General features: G+C 41.4%; 1 protein-coding gene across 1 annotated transcript in view; it reads left to right on the forward strand.

Annotated features, from left to right (window-relative positions):
• The window catches only part of itfg1 (integrin alpha FG-GAP repeat containing 1), a 48,552-nt gene that overhangs the window by 6,407 nt on the left and 27,360 nt on the right, over positions 1-14,785 (forward strand). The window contains exons 7-10 of the mRNA XM_049717107.2: positions 1,110-1,159; positions 3,574-3,655; positions 6,507-6,601; positions 13,768-13,919. Coding sequence (XP_049573064.1) covers positions 1,110-1,159; positions 3,574-3,655; positions 6,507-6,601; positions 13,768-13,919 — 379 coding nt within the window. The remainder of the gene's footprint in view (positions 1-1,109; positions 1,160-3,573; positions 3,656-6,506; positions 6,602-13,767; positions 13,920-14,785) is intronic.

Below are 14,785 nucleotides of genomic sequence, written 5' to 3' on the forward strand. Positions count from 1 at the left end.
CTTCCCGCGTGACTGACTCCTTTTTGCTCGTCCTTTGGCTCCAGCTTTTCGCACCACGCGTGCCTTTAATTACTCTGCGACACGACATACCACTTAGCACTCAGAATCCCCCTTCGCCGGCGTTACGCAAGACGCGCCGCTCGCCCTCCCGCACAAAATACATTTTAAAACTCCGGTACAAAGTGTCCAAATGATTGATACTTTAGCAAAAGAAGTTGAGGCAAGAGTTTTCCAGAGATTAAAACTTGGCCAGATGACACCCCGCAGCGAGATTGTGGGATGTTTACCGAATGATCAGCACACTCCACCGAAGCTAATCAGCCAATCACGGTTGGATTCTGCCTAAGAGGCCTGATTGGCTGATTAAGGCCAAACTCATCAACGTGCCACCCGCTGACGGCTCCATCTTTATCTCAGAGGTTTTTTATTTGTCTTTCATCAGCTTGTCAGGAGCTCATACAGTATTTGTGTTTAACACTGCCAAAAACACGATGCCCACTTATCGTAAAATGCAAAATTTCTGGAGAGTTTAGGCAGAAGTTCTGCTTCACATGAGGTCGTGAGAGAGCTGCAAATTCTGCACGTTCGCCGAAATATCAGATTTATTCAATACGTCACCACCGTATCAAAGCTTTTAATTGGGCCAAAGCTAAATAAGGAAGGAGTGATTGGATTAGTATGCTTATGGAATTTGGAGGTAAGGGGGGGTACACATGTTGATAGTAAATCAAACAACAAAAATAGCAAATTAGGGAGAAGTAATTATCGGGGGGGAAAAAAATAATAATAAAATAACGTTCTGATTCCGTGCCTCCGAACTGGCGAAAACAAACCTGTACAAATTGTTTAAGGTTTTTTTTCAAGACTTATTTCCAGAATATAATGAATTGGTGACGAGTCCACATTTTAGTTTGTCTTTGGAAATCATGGCCATCATGTCCTTCAGACAACTAGATTTCTATCAGCACAAGTTTTGAAAGCCACCATTGATGATGGTTCGGCGGCGCGTCCTTGCCCTTGGCATGTGTAACTCTCATATTTCATATGTGACTTTACTTTGATTTATTTTGATTTCACCCGACCTAACCAATCACCTTTCCACCTTTCAGATTTGTTCCTGACAACAGAAGGGCCCAAGTTTGAGACCTGGATCAGCAAGGTATTTTTTTTTTCAAGCTCACCTCTATCGCCATAGATAAAAAGGTTAAGATAAATGAATACATAAATAAACAAGTAAATAAATCAAAAATAAATAAATGGATAGATAAATAAATAAAGTATCAACTAAATGAAATAAATAAATACATAAATAAGTAAATAGATAAATAAATAAATAAATAAATAAATAAATAAATAAATAATTGGAAAAGAAATAAATAAACAAAATAAATAAATAATGAACACTTTAACAACAGGTGGATTTGTGAAGACTGAACCGAAAGTATGGTGAGAATTGCTCGCCGTGTTGAAGGATAGCTTTTAAAATTAGGATGATGCATTTCTTCTTCCTATTTTCCTCCTCTTCGCCGTCAACCGTGCCGAAATGGGACCCGGTGACTATTATTCTTTGTCCCATTTAGCGCATTCAGCATTGACGATTTTTTTTTGGAGGACTAACAACACTGTTGTGTTGTTCTTCGACCACCCCCCTCCCCCCTCCCTCTTTCCACCCGCAACCTGAAGGTGTTAACTTGCTGATCAGAGACGATGAGTCATGAAGCACCCCGCACCTCTGTTCATTTGTGATCTGTGAAGCTTCAGTGGGCTGCTGGATTGTCGGCTGCTGCTGCAGCAAGACTAGTTAATATTCCGCCGGTGCAGAGCCAGCGGAGACTGTGTGGCTGTTGTGTGTGTGTGCGCGTGTGTGTATGTGTGTGCGGACGTGGGCCCTGCTTGAAATTCAGCAGGTTGAGGCACAAGGCGAGCAGCAGTGTATCTTATCGCAACGAGAGGGAAAGAGGCCCGCTCTGAAGAAACAGAACGAGGGTTGGGCGGGCTGCGAAATAGCGACAAGCCAGGAATTAAAAAAGAACGGAAAAATGAGCAAATAAACGAGGGGAGCGTTTAGAATTTCAACCAGCCCCACCCTTTTTATGCTCGCCATGGATGTTATCGTTTGGAGGAGCTCGTTTGCTGGAAAATGATGTCCCACAAGATAATGACAAAAAAGGGAGACTATTAATGCTTTTTTTTATTTTTAATATCATGCTAATTAGAGGGCACAGCTTGCCAGAACTTGTCCCGATGGTCAGATTAATTTTTTTTTTGCGGTGTCATCAATTTTGTCCCGTCGTGTTTTATGAGATTGTTTTTAAATAATTCTGTTGAATTCTTACTTGCGCAATAAACTGGACCTATTTCGCTTTAGTGCTAAAAACAATTAAAACACATTAAAACAAAAACAAACCGTTAAAAAATGCCACCATATTCGTTTTGGCATATTTTTTAGGACAGAAAATTCATAATCAAATACCGCAATTTCACTTTCTCGACATTGTCTTTTATTATCTTGATGTTTTAATGACGTTCATTCCGACGGGGGAAACAAAAAAGTGCATTTTAGTACGAGCTCGGTCACAAAATGAAATAGACTCGTATTATTTTGCTCTTCCTGCATTCTGCCCCCTCCCCCCCCCTCCCTCGTGTTTTAATGCGGGTATCTAAAAGCCAGGCGCTGAGAAGAACGAGGCGGAGGTCAACAAGCTGTAGTGAGGAGCGGCGTTTGTTAAAGGTCAACTTCCACGTCGACGACTATAACGCGAGAGAACTCGACTTTGCCGAAATGACAAAGCCGCGCGCTTATTGAGCCGCAAAACGACGAGCGGCTACGTAGCACAACCGCTGAATGTTAATCAATCACGTTGGCGGCTCCATTTTGTTGTCAGCCATGACACTTTGCTCCATCATGAGTTTGGAGTCATGTGAACAGAAGTAGGGGTAGTAGGAAGATGTCTTATCCTTTCATCACGTCAAATCCACTGACACGCACGCACGCTTTCAATCATGACATTGACCAATCAGCAGCCAGCGCCAGTCAATCAGCTAAGATCTGAGCTTCAATTAGTTAGCACCCTTCTGTGTGCGTAGCTGTCTCGTTACATTTGCGTGACACGTAAGACCGTTTCGAATGGAATCTGTGACCGTGAAAAATTAAGAATGGAATATTCAAGTCTTTCTCACTTGCGTGCATTTGGGAAATGAGTTGAAAAGACGAGTATATGGGTTGCGTTCATGACAAATTTAGCCTTTTTTTTTATTTTTTATTCTTCATACTGCTTGTTTATTTTTCTGTTGGGAGCTCCTGGTGGCATGGGGATGAGGCCTACCGCAGTGCTCCATCGGCGTCTGCTCCATGAATTTGCATAGGCTCCTGTATTTTAAATTTTTTATGATTAAATAAATTATATAATAAATTAAATAATTTATTAAACTATTGTATTATTATTATTATTATTATGAATTTAATTTAATTTGTTGTGGTTTGTGTCCGTAATTTTGCATTTCATTGAACATCATGACATAAGAAAGTAATTTCTATATCATGTTTTATTTTTCTTTCTTATGTCGTGTCAGGATGGCAACTTCAGCCAGGCAAGTGTTCTACCCGAAACTCCACCCTTCCCCACCGTGGGACAATCATCCTTTGCTGATTTCGGTGAGTGCAAGACACACAAAATCCGTAGAATTCAAGTTCGATACCTTTTATTCCAGGTAAATAGAGAGGCAGCCATCTTGGCAGGAACTCCGTTACTCATTAGTGTCATTATACTGCCTTAATTGTTGTTTAACTCAATTGGCTCTTATTGACCGACCAATTGGAGAGAAAATTGTCAAAAGTAACAAGCCTAAAATCCTAAAAAGAGGCGCATCTTGTGCAGGACCGGATTTAACTCCACAGAGTCCCTCTTGGTGTGCAAGAGGCTCCCAGGCTAAGTCCCTTAAGCCTTCTCTGCATTTGAAGCGGGCTCATCCTGTAACTTTCTACCGCCTTCGCCATTGCCAGACGAGGCTAATCTACACAACACACCGAAAGCACACACATTTTTGTGAAAGTCTTGAACAATCTTGGCCGGTGTGAGTCATTGTTCGTCTCGGTTTTACATTTGATTCCCCGCCGGCTCTCTTTAATCCCCGCGCTGCCACAAAAGTGGCCCGCGGGGTGCTCTTGACTGGGTTAACCTCGGACAGTCACCGTCGTGCTTTGTTTCTAAACAATCGGCCGCTCTGCGAGAGTGCAGCACTTAGGAATCACCAGGGTAATACACACAAAACAAAAATGAACTTTAGTCTCTAGCATGAATTGAAAATTTGGCTAACTTTTAGCGGCGTAGTCGCTTTCACATTTGTGTCGCACTTTTTTTTAAAAACCTGAAAAACCCATTTGAAGATTTTGCTTTTTCGTGACTTAAGAACAGAAAAGGAGAAGAAGCATGGCTAAACATTCCTGTTTAGCCACGCTAGCCACACTAGCTAGCTAGCGGGATTTCGTTGTTAGCTAGCTGCCATGGCAAACCTAGCATATAGCATCAAGCAGATTTTATTCATTGTTTATATTTATAAAATTTCTCACTTTAGTCAGTGTCTGTAGCATCTTGGTGGACTTATACAAAGCCACTGTTAATATTCAAGATTTATTTAATTTTTTTTGGTTTTATATATTTTATATTGTTATTCTACACATTACTTCTTGCGTTCCCAGTCGATTTGTTGCATCACACACAAAGCTTCCTTCACTTCTGGAAGTGGCACTTTAGCGACGCTGCCCTTGTTAGCCGAGAATGGAGGCCTGAGAGGGTCACTCCTCTTCTAATCTGTGAGGAGAGTGAAAGCGCAAGAGCTGCCTTCCTTGATGAAACGTCCTCTTATCAGTCATTCCGCTTGACCCGGCTCCTCCTCACCCTCTGTTATTCTCCTCAATGCCATCCCTTCTTCTCACGACTATCTCAACTGGACCTAGTCACAGCGTGTGTATGAGAACTCTAGTACGTGGTCTGAATTCCTAAAACCGGCTTTTCTCATGGGGGTAGAATGAAGGCGAGGTTAGAAGGAAGAAGCAGGCCGCTACGTGACCTCAGACTTCAGATACGGAGAGTTTTCGTACAGATGTGATATTCAAACGCCGTATGAGCGTGCGTGTGTGTTCAGGTGTGTGAACAGACCACCCCCTACTCATCTTATTATATTGTATTACATGCCAACCTCCCCAACCTCTCATCCGCTGCGTTTCCCTCATCCCCCTCCGCGGATCTCTTCCTCCCTCATTTTGCCTCTCGTCAACCTTTCATCGCCCGACGAGACCTGACTACACCGCGGCGCGTCTTGATGTGGGAATATTTTCCGAGTCCTTTGCAAAAAAATACTGCACATCTATCAAATTTTGAGGAAATGTCTTGGGCATAGACTTCTTCAGATCTGGTTTATGATAGGATTCAGGTCTGTACTGGAAAGTCCCATGCCTACGGTTTAATGCGCAATATTCGTCAAAATGAGTGAGCGACGCGGTTTTATTTCGGCATCTATTCAGTTTGTCAAATTCATCTTGACCTTCATCTTACCAGCAACAGTCTGAAAGGTTTTTTTTTTTTTTTACTTGCACTGACTTTCCACTTTTGCTTCAAAGATGAATGCTTTCTTTTTTCAAAATGTAGCCTTCCCAATATAAAGAAGACTCGGGGGGGTCATTGTCATATTTAATTAAGTTTTCAACTTCAGAAAATGAAATCGAATTTCAACCGACTTAACAACCCTAAAACGATTCAGGTTGGTTGGTACTCGTTTGTACCCCCTCGACGTTTCAAACACGGGGTATACCCGCCAATCTTTTCGTCAGCCGACCGGCCGCCAGATGAAAAGCACTCCAGAGGAAGAGGCAGGCGGTGAACAAAGAGCGGCAAAGACGGACGCCGAGACGCTCACGGGAGGAAGCGCCTCGAAGGGAGGAAGGCGGAAAAGAGTGAAAGTGACAGACGAGAGTGAAGAAGCGCCATCGCGGGAATGAAAGCGATAGGGATAAAAGAGAGATGAAAGAAGGGATTCAAGGAGGAAAGGGCAGGTGGGACTGCCTTAGTTTTGCCGGGGGGGTTCTGTAAAAACTGGTGGAGACTGAAAGACGGAATTTTCTCTCATTGTGTAGTCGTGTGAACAAATGTTCTTATTTTAAAACAGGAATGTGGATACTTCATATAAATCATAGGTGTCAAACTCGAGGCCCCCGGGCCGCATCATTTTTTGTGGCCCGCGAAGACAACTGAATTAACTTTATGTGTCGATACTAGTAAAATTGCAAATTTTCTTAGCATTTTTTTATGACATTGCATCTTTTTAAAATTTATATACTCTATATAAATATATGCGTCATAATGGACCTCCGACGGAAACTATGAGTACAATGCGGCCTGCGACAAAAATGAGTTTGACACCCCTGGTGTGAATTAACATTTTGACTGTTGAGAAAATTCCAGCATTCCTTTTTCTACTCGATAACGCTGTCTTTGTGAATCTGTCAGATGGTGATGGCTACCAGGATCACCTCCTGCCCGTGTGCTTGGACGGAGCCTGCCAAAGCAGCGGCATCTACCTGGCAAAGTCCGGCTCCAAAGAGGTACGCATGCACACACACATCAACTGAAATGACCTTACTGTGATTGACAAATCACTGCTCTCTCAATTTTCTATTTTTCTTTCTTCCACTGCCGTTTTTTTTTTTTTTTTCACCAGAAATTTGCAAACCCGCTTTTTGGCATTCTCAAAATCACCAAGTTGCAGATTTTTGTAGGGGCACCTGTCCCACATTATTTATGGATTAAATGCTTAGTTGTTTTTTTTTTTATTGTTATTTTATTATTTTGAGAAACCACATCAGAAAACTGGATAAGTAAAATGTGTAAACTACAACTACACATCTGCAAAAAGTAAATCATACAACAGATTCCAATTAATGAAAAAAAATAACTTGAAAATAAAGCAAAATATTATCAGCAATACAATTAAAATGTATAATTATAAGTTATTTTAGGTTAATTTATTTATTAATTTTGTCCAGTTCAGCAACAGTAATTCTACCAATTCATTTTTACCTTCACTGCAGGCAACGTGTTTTTTTTCTTGGATATTTTTCAAACACTGCAAGTCGGTTATGTAAGAAAATGATTTACAGCAGACGCGGGTGTCATTTGTCACAAAAAATAAACGTAGCTGAGAATTCAGGCGAGGAGAAATGAAAAACCTTTCTTTTTTTGCGGGTGCAGGGGGACTTTTTAATCTAGACTTTCCCTCAAGAAAAAATAACATCCCTGGTGAGCACTTTGAAAACGTTCCCGTGCATTCTTAAAAGCTGCAGAATGAGGCCGCTGATCATGTTCGGGAATCAGAACTGTCATCTCAGCAGGTGGAAACATTGCCCTCTGTTTACTGTGTTACTTCTTTTGCATGTAAATTCACACTGCCGTCCACCATCACACTTTTGATTTTGTATTTTTCATGACTCCCCTTTGCACCAAAGCAGCAGAACACAACTACACTAAAACAGATCAAAATCATGTGCAGGACCTCAAATTAAAAAGTTTTTTTTTTGTTTTAAAACAAGCCCTTTGAGACTGCTTGTGATTTAGGGCTATACAAATAAACTTGACTTGACTTGACTTGACTTGACTTGACTTGACTTGACTTGACTTGACTTGACTTGACTTGGCTTGACTTGACTTGACTTGACTTGACTTGACTTGACTTGACTTGACAAAATAGTTGTTCTAATTAGTCAGGTTAGGGTAAAATTTTGTTAGGGAATCTAACAGAGCAAAATCATGTGCAGGACCTCAAATTAAAAAGTTTTATTTTTTTATTTAGGGCTATACAAATAAACTTGACTTGACTTGACTTGACTTGACTTGACTTGACTTGACTTGACTTGACTTGACTTGACTTGACTCGACTTGACTTGACAAGATAGTTGTTCTAATTAGTCAGGTTAGGGTAAAATTTTGTTAGGGAATCTAACAGAGCAAAATCATGTGCAGGACCTCAAATTAAAAAGTGTTTTTTTTTATTTTTTAAACAAGCCCTTTGAGACTGCTTGTGATTTAGGGCTATACAAATAAACTTGACTTGACTTGACTTAACTTGACTTGACTTGACTCGACTTGACTTGACTTGACAAGATAGTTGTTCTAATTAGTCAGGTTAGGGTAAAATTGTGTTAGGGAATCTAACAGAGCAAACTTAAGAAGTCCCACTGGATTTACACTCAAGAATGGTTTTGAAGCGCTGATGTTTAAATAACACACACACATACACACACGCACACACACACACAGTAGAGCCCACATATGGTCTTTTCAGTTTGCATCCTACCAGTTGGCAGGACGCCTGACTCCCTTTTCATTCCATCTTCTTCCACCAGAGAACCAGTTTCCACTTGCTTATTCCCCCCCACCCCTTCCCAATCTAAAATAGAAATGTTATCGGCTTATCCGCCATGTCCGCCCACACACACACACACGTGCACAGTCAAGTATTCCTTGTAGACGCATTTCTCTCGTCTTGTCACACTTCAGTGTCAGCTACAAGAAACAACTGCTAAGAAAGAAATGATGGAGGCCAAGGTTAGCGTAACACAAAGGTTAGCGAGGGAGAAGAGGAGGAGGAGCAGGTCTTATCATCGGTGATGAAAGGATGAGTACACGTGTTGACAAATTGAGGGAAGATGCAATAAAACACCCACAGAGGTAAAAAAATTCATTCATAGTCGTTGGTCGGAATAAACGAAAAGGCTACGAACTTTCCAAGCTAATAATTGGCCGTATTTTTTATTTCTTATTTCTTCTTGCAGCCTGCAAAATATTCTTTAAAAAAGTGTTACATACACAGCGCCTATCAAAAGGGGTGAAGAGGAAATAGGACTAAGACCTTTTGCGAGGCTGTTCGTTACTAGATGGAGAGGGGATTGATTTATTTCCGCTTCCTTCATTACCACTTGAAATCCAACATGTCATCAGAGAACAGCGGGAGGAAGATGAGAGCATGAAGAAAAAATGAAAAACACTTGAGATACCCTTCAGGTTGGCAAGGAAGCCCCACCGAGTCCAAACCGGTTCGTGTTGTATTTACATGCACCTCTCGTTCAGTCCCAAAAGACCAATCGGTATCCACCCCCTGTGTCTTTTTAACATCCAGTTAAGTTCACGTGGCTCGAATAAAATAGCAACAGGGAAGCTTCTACACATTTCTGCCCTTTTAATATTCATTCCAACCTTGCCCGGTCGTAAGGAGATCTAATTGTGACCCGAGGACTGTCAATTAGCAAGTTGTGCAGGGCTCACATCCGCAGTTCGCACGACAGCACCCGATTAGCTTCCGCTCTCCGAATACAAAAGAACCACCAGGCCCGGGACGAGTTGAAAACTCATCACCTTAGCGTAAAAGCTCCACTCGTTGCGCATCCATCACCGGCAGCATGGATCCCGCCTCTGCTCAAAACCAGAGCCAGCTGGCCAGACGGACCAAAGGCCACGCCCAGTCCGCCCCGCTTAGCCGGTCGGTGGTCTTGGAGATGAGATGCTGACATATGGTCTCACTCCATCTCTGACTCCTGCTATGACCTCATTAACACCCACAAATCAAATCACGGCCACCCGTCAACCTTGCGGGACGTGACCTTTAAACTCCTTGATATTTTCAAAAGACATCCATTTTCTTTAGTAGCTGTCCGAATTAATTGTGGTAATTGTAATTAATCGAGTCATCAGGATCGCTCAATCATCATGTAGCAGACTAATAAAACGGAGGTCTTATTATTCCGTAAGCGACAATTTCAGATTTCTTTTTTATAGTTGATTCAAGTAATTAAATCACTGTAGATTACTCAGTGACATCATTGATATATATATTTTTTTTTTACGTAAATCAGCAGTGTACCTTCAAAGTACGTTGGTGTTTGAACACAGCAAAAAGCGGAACCTGAATGTTTATCCCATGATTAAACGGGAATATATTTAAAAACATCTGCAATGAACATATCAGTAAAGCTTTCACAGATGGCACAAAACTTTTTCTATGCACCGGAAATAACAGAAACATGAAAGGTCCTTATTGCGTAACTCAGTTCCCAAAAACTGTACAGTACAGTATCGTACTTCTGGTACCAACTTTCTGTCTGTCATCACAAGCAACTGTAAAAAGTTTACAACTAATTTAAAACAGTTGAACAAATGTTAAAAAATACATATTTTAGCTCGATGAATATGCTGAAAAAGAGAGAGGTCACGGAAAACACTTCTGAAGCGGTGAGAGATCAATGACATACTCAAAGTCAAGCATCGGCTCTTGGGCTTGCCTTGAACGTTACCCGCGATTTGCATTTCAACCACTTCAGCCGCATTTCTCTTCCTGCATTTGGGGGATTCGCTCCCCCCCCCCCTCCCTTTTTTTTTTTTTTCTCGATTCATCCCATTTCAAATAAATCTCACTATATTTTAATAAGGGAATTGAGGACAGCCGAGTATCCTTATCATGACTCTGGAAATACTCAACTCGGCATTATGCGGGGGAGTTGGGAGACTCAATTTTACGATTCAGGACTTGTTATTCTCAAATTTGTCAAATATTCAATTTAGGCTTCAGCTCGGTCTTGCCTGCTTTGATTAGATATCGTTTACAAGACAGTGATTTGTTTTGTGTTGCGCAATCAAACTCCCAGGACTTATCATGGCCAGCCCATCTAAAGTGAAAATTTGGATTCAAGGATTTTTTTAAAACTTTTTATTCTCTCAAGTGTTTTTTCCCTTGTCTTCAATCTACATCATTTCCCAATATATTAAAACCAGCCTTGAAATGCAACGTCTGAATAGGAAGCCGTCTCTTAACATGATCTAAATTGTCACTTAGAACAAAGCCATTTTCTCATCGAGGCGCCCATCTCCGCCGTGCTCCTAACGCGATAAACATTTCCCCCGTCGTTATGGCTGCGGCATCATAAAAAGCCATTACTCGGTCACACGGCGCCTTTTAAAAGTAATTCAATTGCCTTGTTTTCTGTCGATCGTACGCCGGCTCCCCGGCGTTAACCCTGAAACTCTGGCGCTCCTTTTAATTTCTTGGCCTAATGAAGCGACAGTAAATCGACGGGAGTCTGTCTGCCTGTTTGTGCGTTTGATATTTTCAGATTTTGGTGATCTTCATAACCTGTAGCCCCCAAAAAAATTGACAAAAAGTGACAATCGTGGTCAGTCTTTAGCAAATACCCAGTTTGCCTTTACACCTTTAAAATGAAATCTACAATTGCCAATTATTGTGCTGCCACCTAAATTATGGCATGCGGACCCTAGTTTGAAAAACCGTCGCGTTTACATCATGGGATTACTTCACCAATGCAAATACCATCAAATACTTTAACTAGGTCGTTTGGATCTGAACACTCCCATATCGTGACATTTGAGCTAGCCTCCAGCCACATCTTTTTGCACTTTTCACGGACCTAACTTCATCCGTAAGAACTCAACATAACTGCCATGTGAACGCCAAGAAATAACCGCGTCACGGTCTCCTGTCAGATTCATTTTCCATCCATTGCGTGTCGGGTGACACCACGCTAATTGCATAGCCGCACAATACAGATAAGCGATAAAACACACAAAGACCAAAGAGATCTTTTTTTTTTTACTGTGTGATATTTTTCCAACTCAGTTCATGCCTTTTTTTGTCCGCCTTTTGTGTTCAAGCAATACAATACCTGCAATCTCGCTATTATCCGGGGAGCTATGAATCGGCGACAATAATGTAATTGCTTCACGCATAGTGATTCATATCAACAACTACCTCACAGGTTTATTCTGAACTTAGCCAGCTAGCCCAAAAGTCTTTGAAGAAAAAGTTGAATCATCTTCTGATGTGGCATCCCACAAGGCTCTCTTCTAGGCACTCATCTTTTTTCTGTGTTTTAAATTAATCCCGAAACTTTTTTTTGCGTTCACATTCAACAACCTTAAACTGCGACTTTTAAAGAGGCTGGTTGATACCACTCCAAACTTTTTACAACGCCAAACACACATTTTTAACTTGTAGCCTCAAAGTCGACTTCATTCTTCCCCCCCATCTGGGCATAAGTGTGCCCAGGTGGACTGGCTAACATCGTGCTCCCTGCCAGGCATCGTCACCGTGAGCATTTCAAGCTCTCCAGAGTAGCGGTACTAAACACGGCTAAGCTCTTCGCAGCTGTCTTAAAGCGCTTTGCAAGCCATCAGTGGAAGATTGTTTAATGGGTGAGCCGGGGAATTTCATTTCAAAACTCTAAATTCAGTCTTCTCAGAAAAACGAGCCAGGTAACTTCTCGGTTTTCTGACGCTTTCAAACTAAATCTAATAATAAAATAACGTCGTGGATTGTGCTTTTCTATAGAAGCCTATACTTATATAAGCTTAAATCTATCAAATAACCCCAGCCGAGATTGTAAACTCTCACCTTTACCCCTCACCCTACCCCGATTAGAGCTTTCGAGTCCTCGTCCATTAATAGAAGCAGTTAGCCTTGATTGAGCTGATATCAAAGACACTTAAAGTCGCTCAAAGGTAAACTCAAAATGTCTTCATTAGGTCGACGCCTCGTTTAATGAATCTGATTTTCCACCCTTTCATCTTTTGAGGGGGAATAGCCGATGACATCGGTGTGATTTACATCTTTATAGCTGATTTTATCAGGAGTTAAGCTCATCTGCGTTCCGCAGACATTCTGCTGCTAGTTAGCGTTATTAGCTGCACTTTAGGTGAGCGTCGCTGCGGTGGTTCCCGTCGCACCTGCTCTCTATTTAACATTCATGAATACTTTATACCCACGAGCATCTGGCTTTACTCCCTGCTAGGCCAGACACACACACACACACACATTTGGCAGGTTCTAAATTGATCTTTCACTGTCACTTTGAATCTCATTAAATCCGTGCTAAATCTAGACCGCTGAGACAAAGCTCAACGTTGAGTGTTTGATTTATCGCCAATCAACGCATTCGATAATCGCGCTATTGTTCTGGACTCCCATAAAAGGTCAATTCAAAAATAACTTCCTGTTTTGTAATAAAAAGATGGACTGTTTTCATCTGAGTCAACATTAGTCACAGAAACAATCGGCAAATTAATCGATGATCGGAATCGAGCCTGCACGGAACAATGTCGGGGATATTAGTGTGCTCTTGGTGTCATGGTGATAACAAGGGATAATTAGAGTCCCCTTTTCCCCCTCGCCAGCATGAGTCCTGGCCCTTTCCGTGCATTTCGATCCATCAGCCGCTAATTGTAACCTTCGCCACGACAGAGGGGGAGCTCGTCACTCGTTGAACGTCATTAACGTGAAATCTTCTTCCGCTGCGTGAAACGGCCTCATGTACTTTTTTTAATTTCCATCAGCCTAAAGCAGAGAGGTGACAGCTCCCCTTTCTGCTCGGCGAAACGGAAATCATAGGAAGCGAGAGGTGGTAATGGTACCGTAGAGGTTGTTATAAAGGGACGTTTACGCCGTTACTTTTACTGTTCCCGCTAATGCCATCAGTCACAATGCAGAACTAGAGCAGCAAAAATTTTAATTCAAAATTCCTTGGATTGAAGTTAAACAGAAAATTTACCGTTTCAAACTTTTTGGGGCAAATTTACCCAAATAAGTCTCCCGATTATCAAACTTTTCTGCTTATGTGTGCGGGTGGGGCATCAAGAATTCTTATTCTTTTATTTATTGATTTATATATTATTGTCACATTACGTAATGTATTATCCGTGTCCTTTCCAGTGGGTCCCCGTCCTGTCCGATTTCCAACAGAGGGGGACGGTATGGAGTTTTGTCCCGGGAAAACCCAACCAGCCTATGTCCTTGCACCTAGGGGACTACAACCTGGACGGCTTCCCTGACGCCCTGGTGGTCCTCCGCAACACCAGCGGCAGGTAGGACTACCTTGAAAATGCCCCTCCACATATCATTGCTTCATGAATCCATAATGCACCATTTCTATTGGAAAAATATGTCCAGTAAATGGATTACATGAAGATTTTGGCACGTTTGGCGCTGATCTTGTCATCTGTGATTCTGTAAGACCTCAGCCGCAACATTCAGTGCCGGAACATTGAGTGTTGTGTTGCCTAATAATTCTTACGACAAAGACTTGTAGTGCAACTGAGACAGTCGATACATTTTATTTTTATATTTTATATTTATATAACCCTAACCCTAACCCTAACCCTTTTTCATATAAAATTTGAATTTATATATATATAAAGATATTATAAATTAAATTATTTGTCTTATAAAATTATATAATTATTTTGGGGTTTTTTTTCAAATTATTTATTTATATATATATATATATATATATATATATATATATATATATATATATATAAAAAAAAAAAAAAAAACTTTTCCTCACCCCCCGTGGGTGGTCTCTTTTTCCCTTCAAGCTCGGGTCCTCTACCAGAGGCCTGGGAGCTTGAGGGTTCTACGCAGTATCTTTGCTGTTCCTAGTACTGCACTTTTCTGGACTGAGATGTCAGATGTTTTTCCTGGGATCTGTTTCAGCCACTCCTCCAGTTTGGGGGTTACTGCCCCTAGTGCTCCAATGACCACAGGTACCACTGAAGTCTTAACTCTCCAGGTCTTCTCCAGCTCTTCTCTGAGCCCTTGATATTTCTCAAGTTTCTCATGTTCCTTTACTTGCTTTTTCATTGCACCTTTCTGGGCCTCTGTCATTTGGCTCACTTCTCTCCGTGCTATCTTGATTTTGGCCTCCAGCCTTCTCTTCCATGGTGGGCAC

The sequence above is a fragment of the Syngnathus scovelli genome, chromosome 4 (genome assembly GCF_024217435.2).
Source record: "Syngnathus scovelli strain Florida chromosome 4, RoL_Ssco_1.2, whole genome shotgun sequence".
NCBI classification, from domain to species: domain Eukaryota; kingdom Metazoa; phylum Chordata; class Actinopteri; order Syngnathiformes; family Syngnathidae; genus Syngnathus; species Syngnathus scovelli.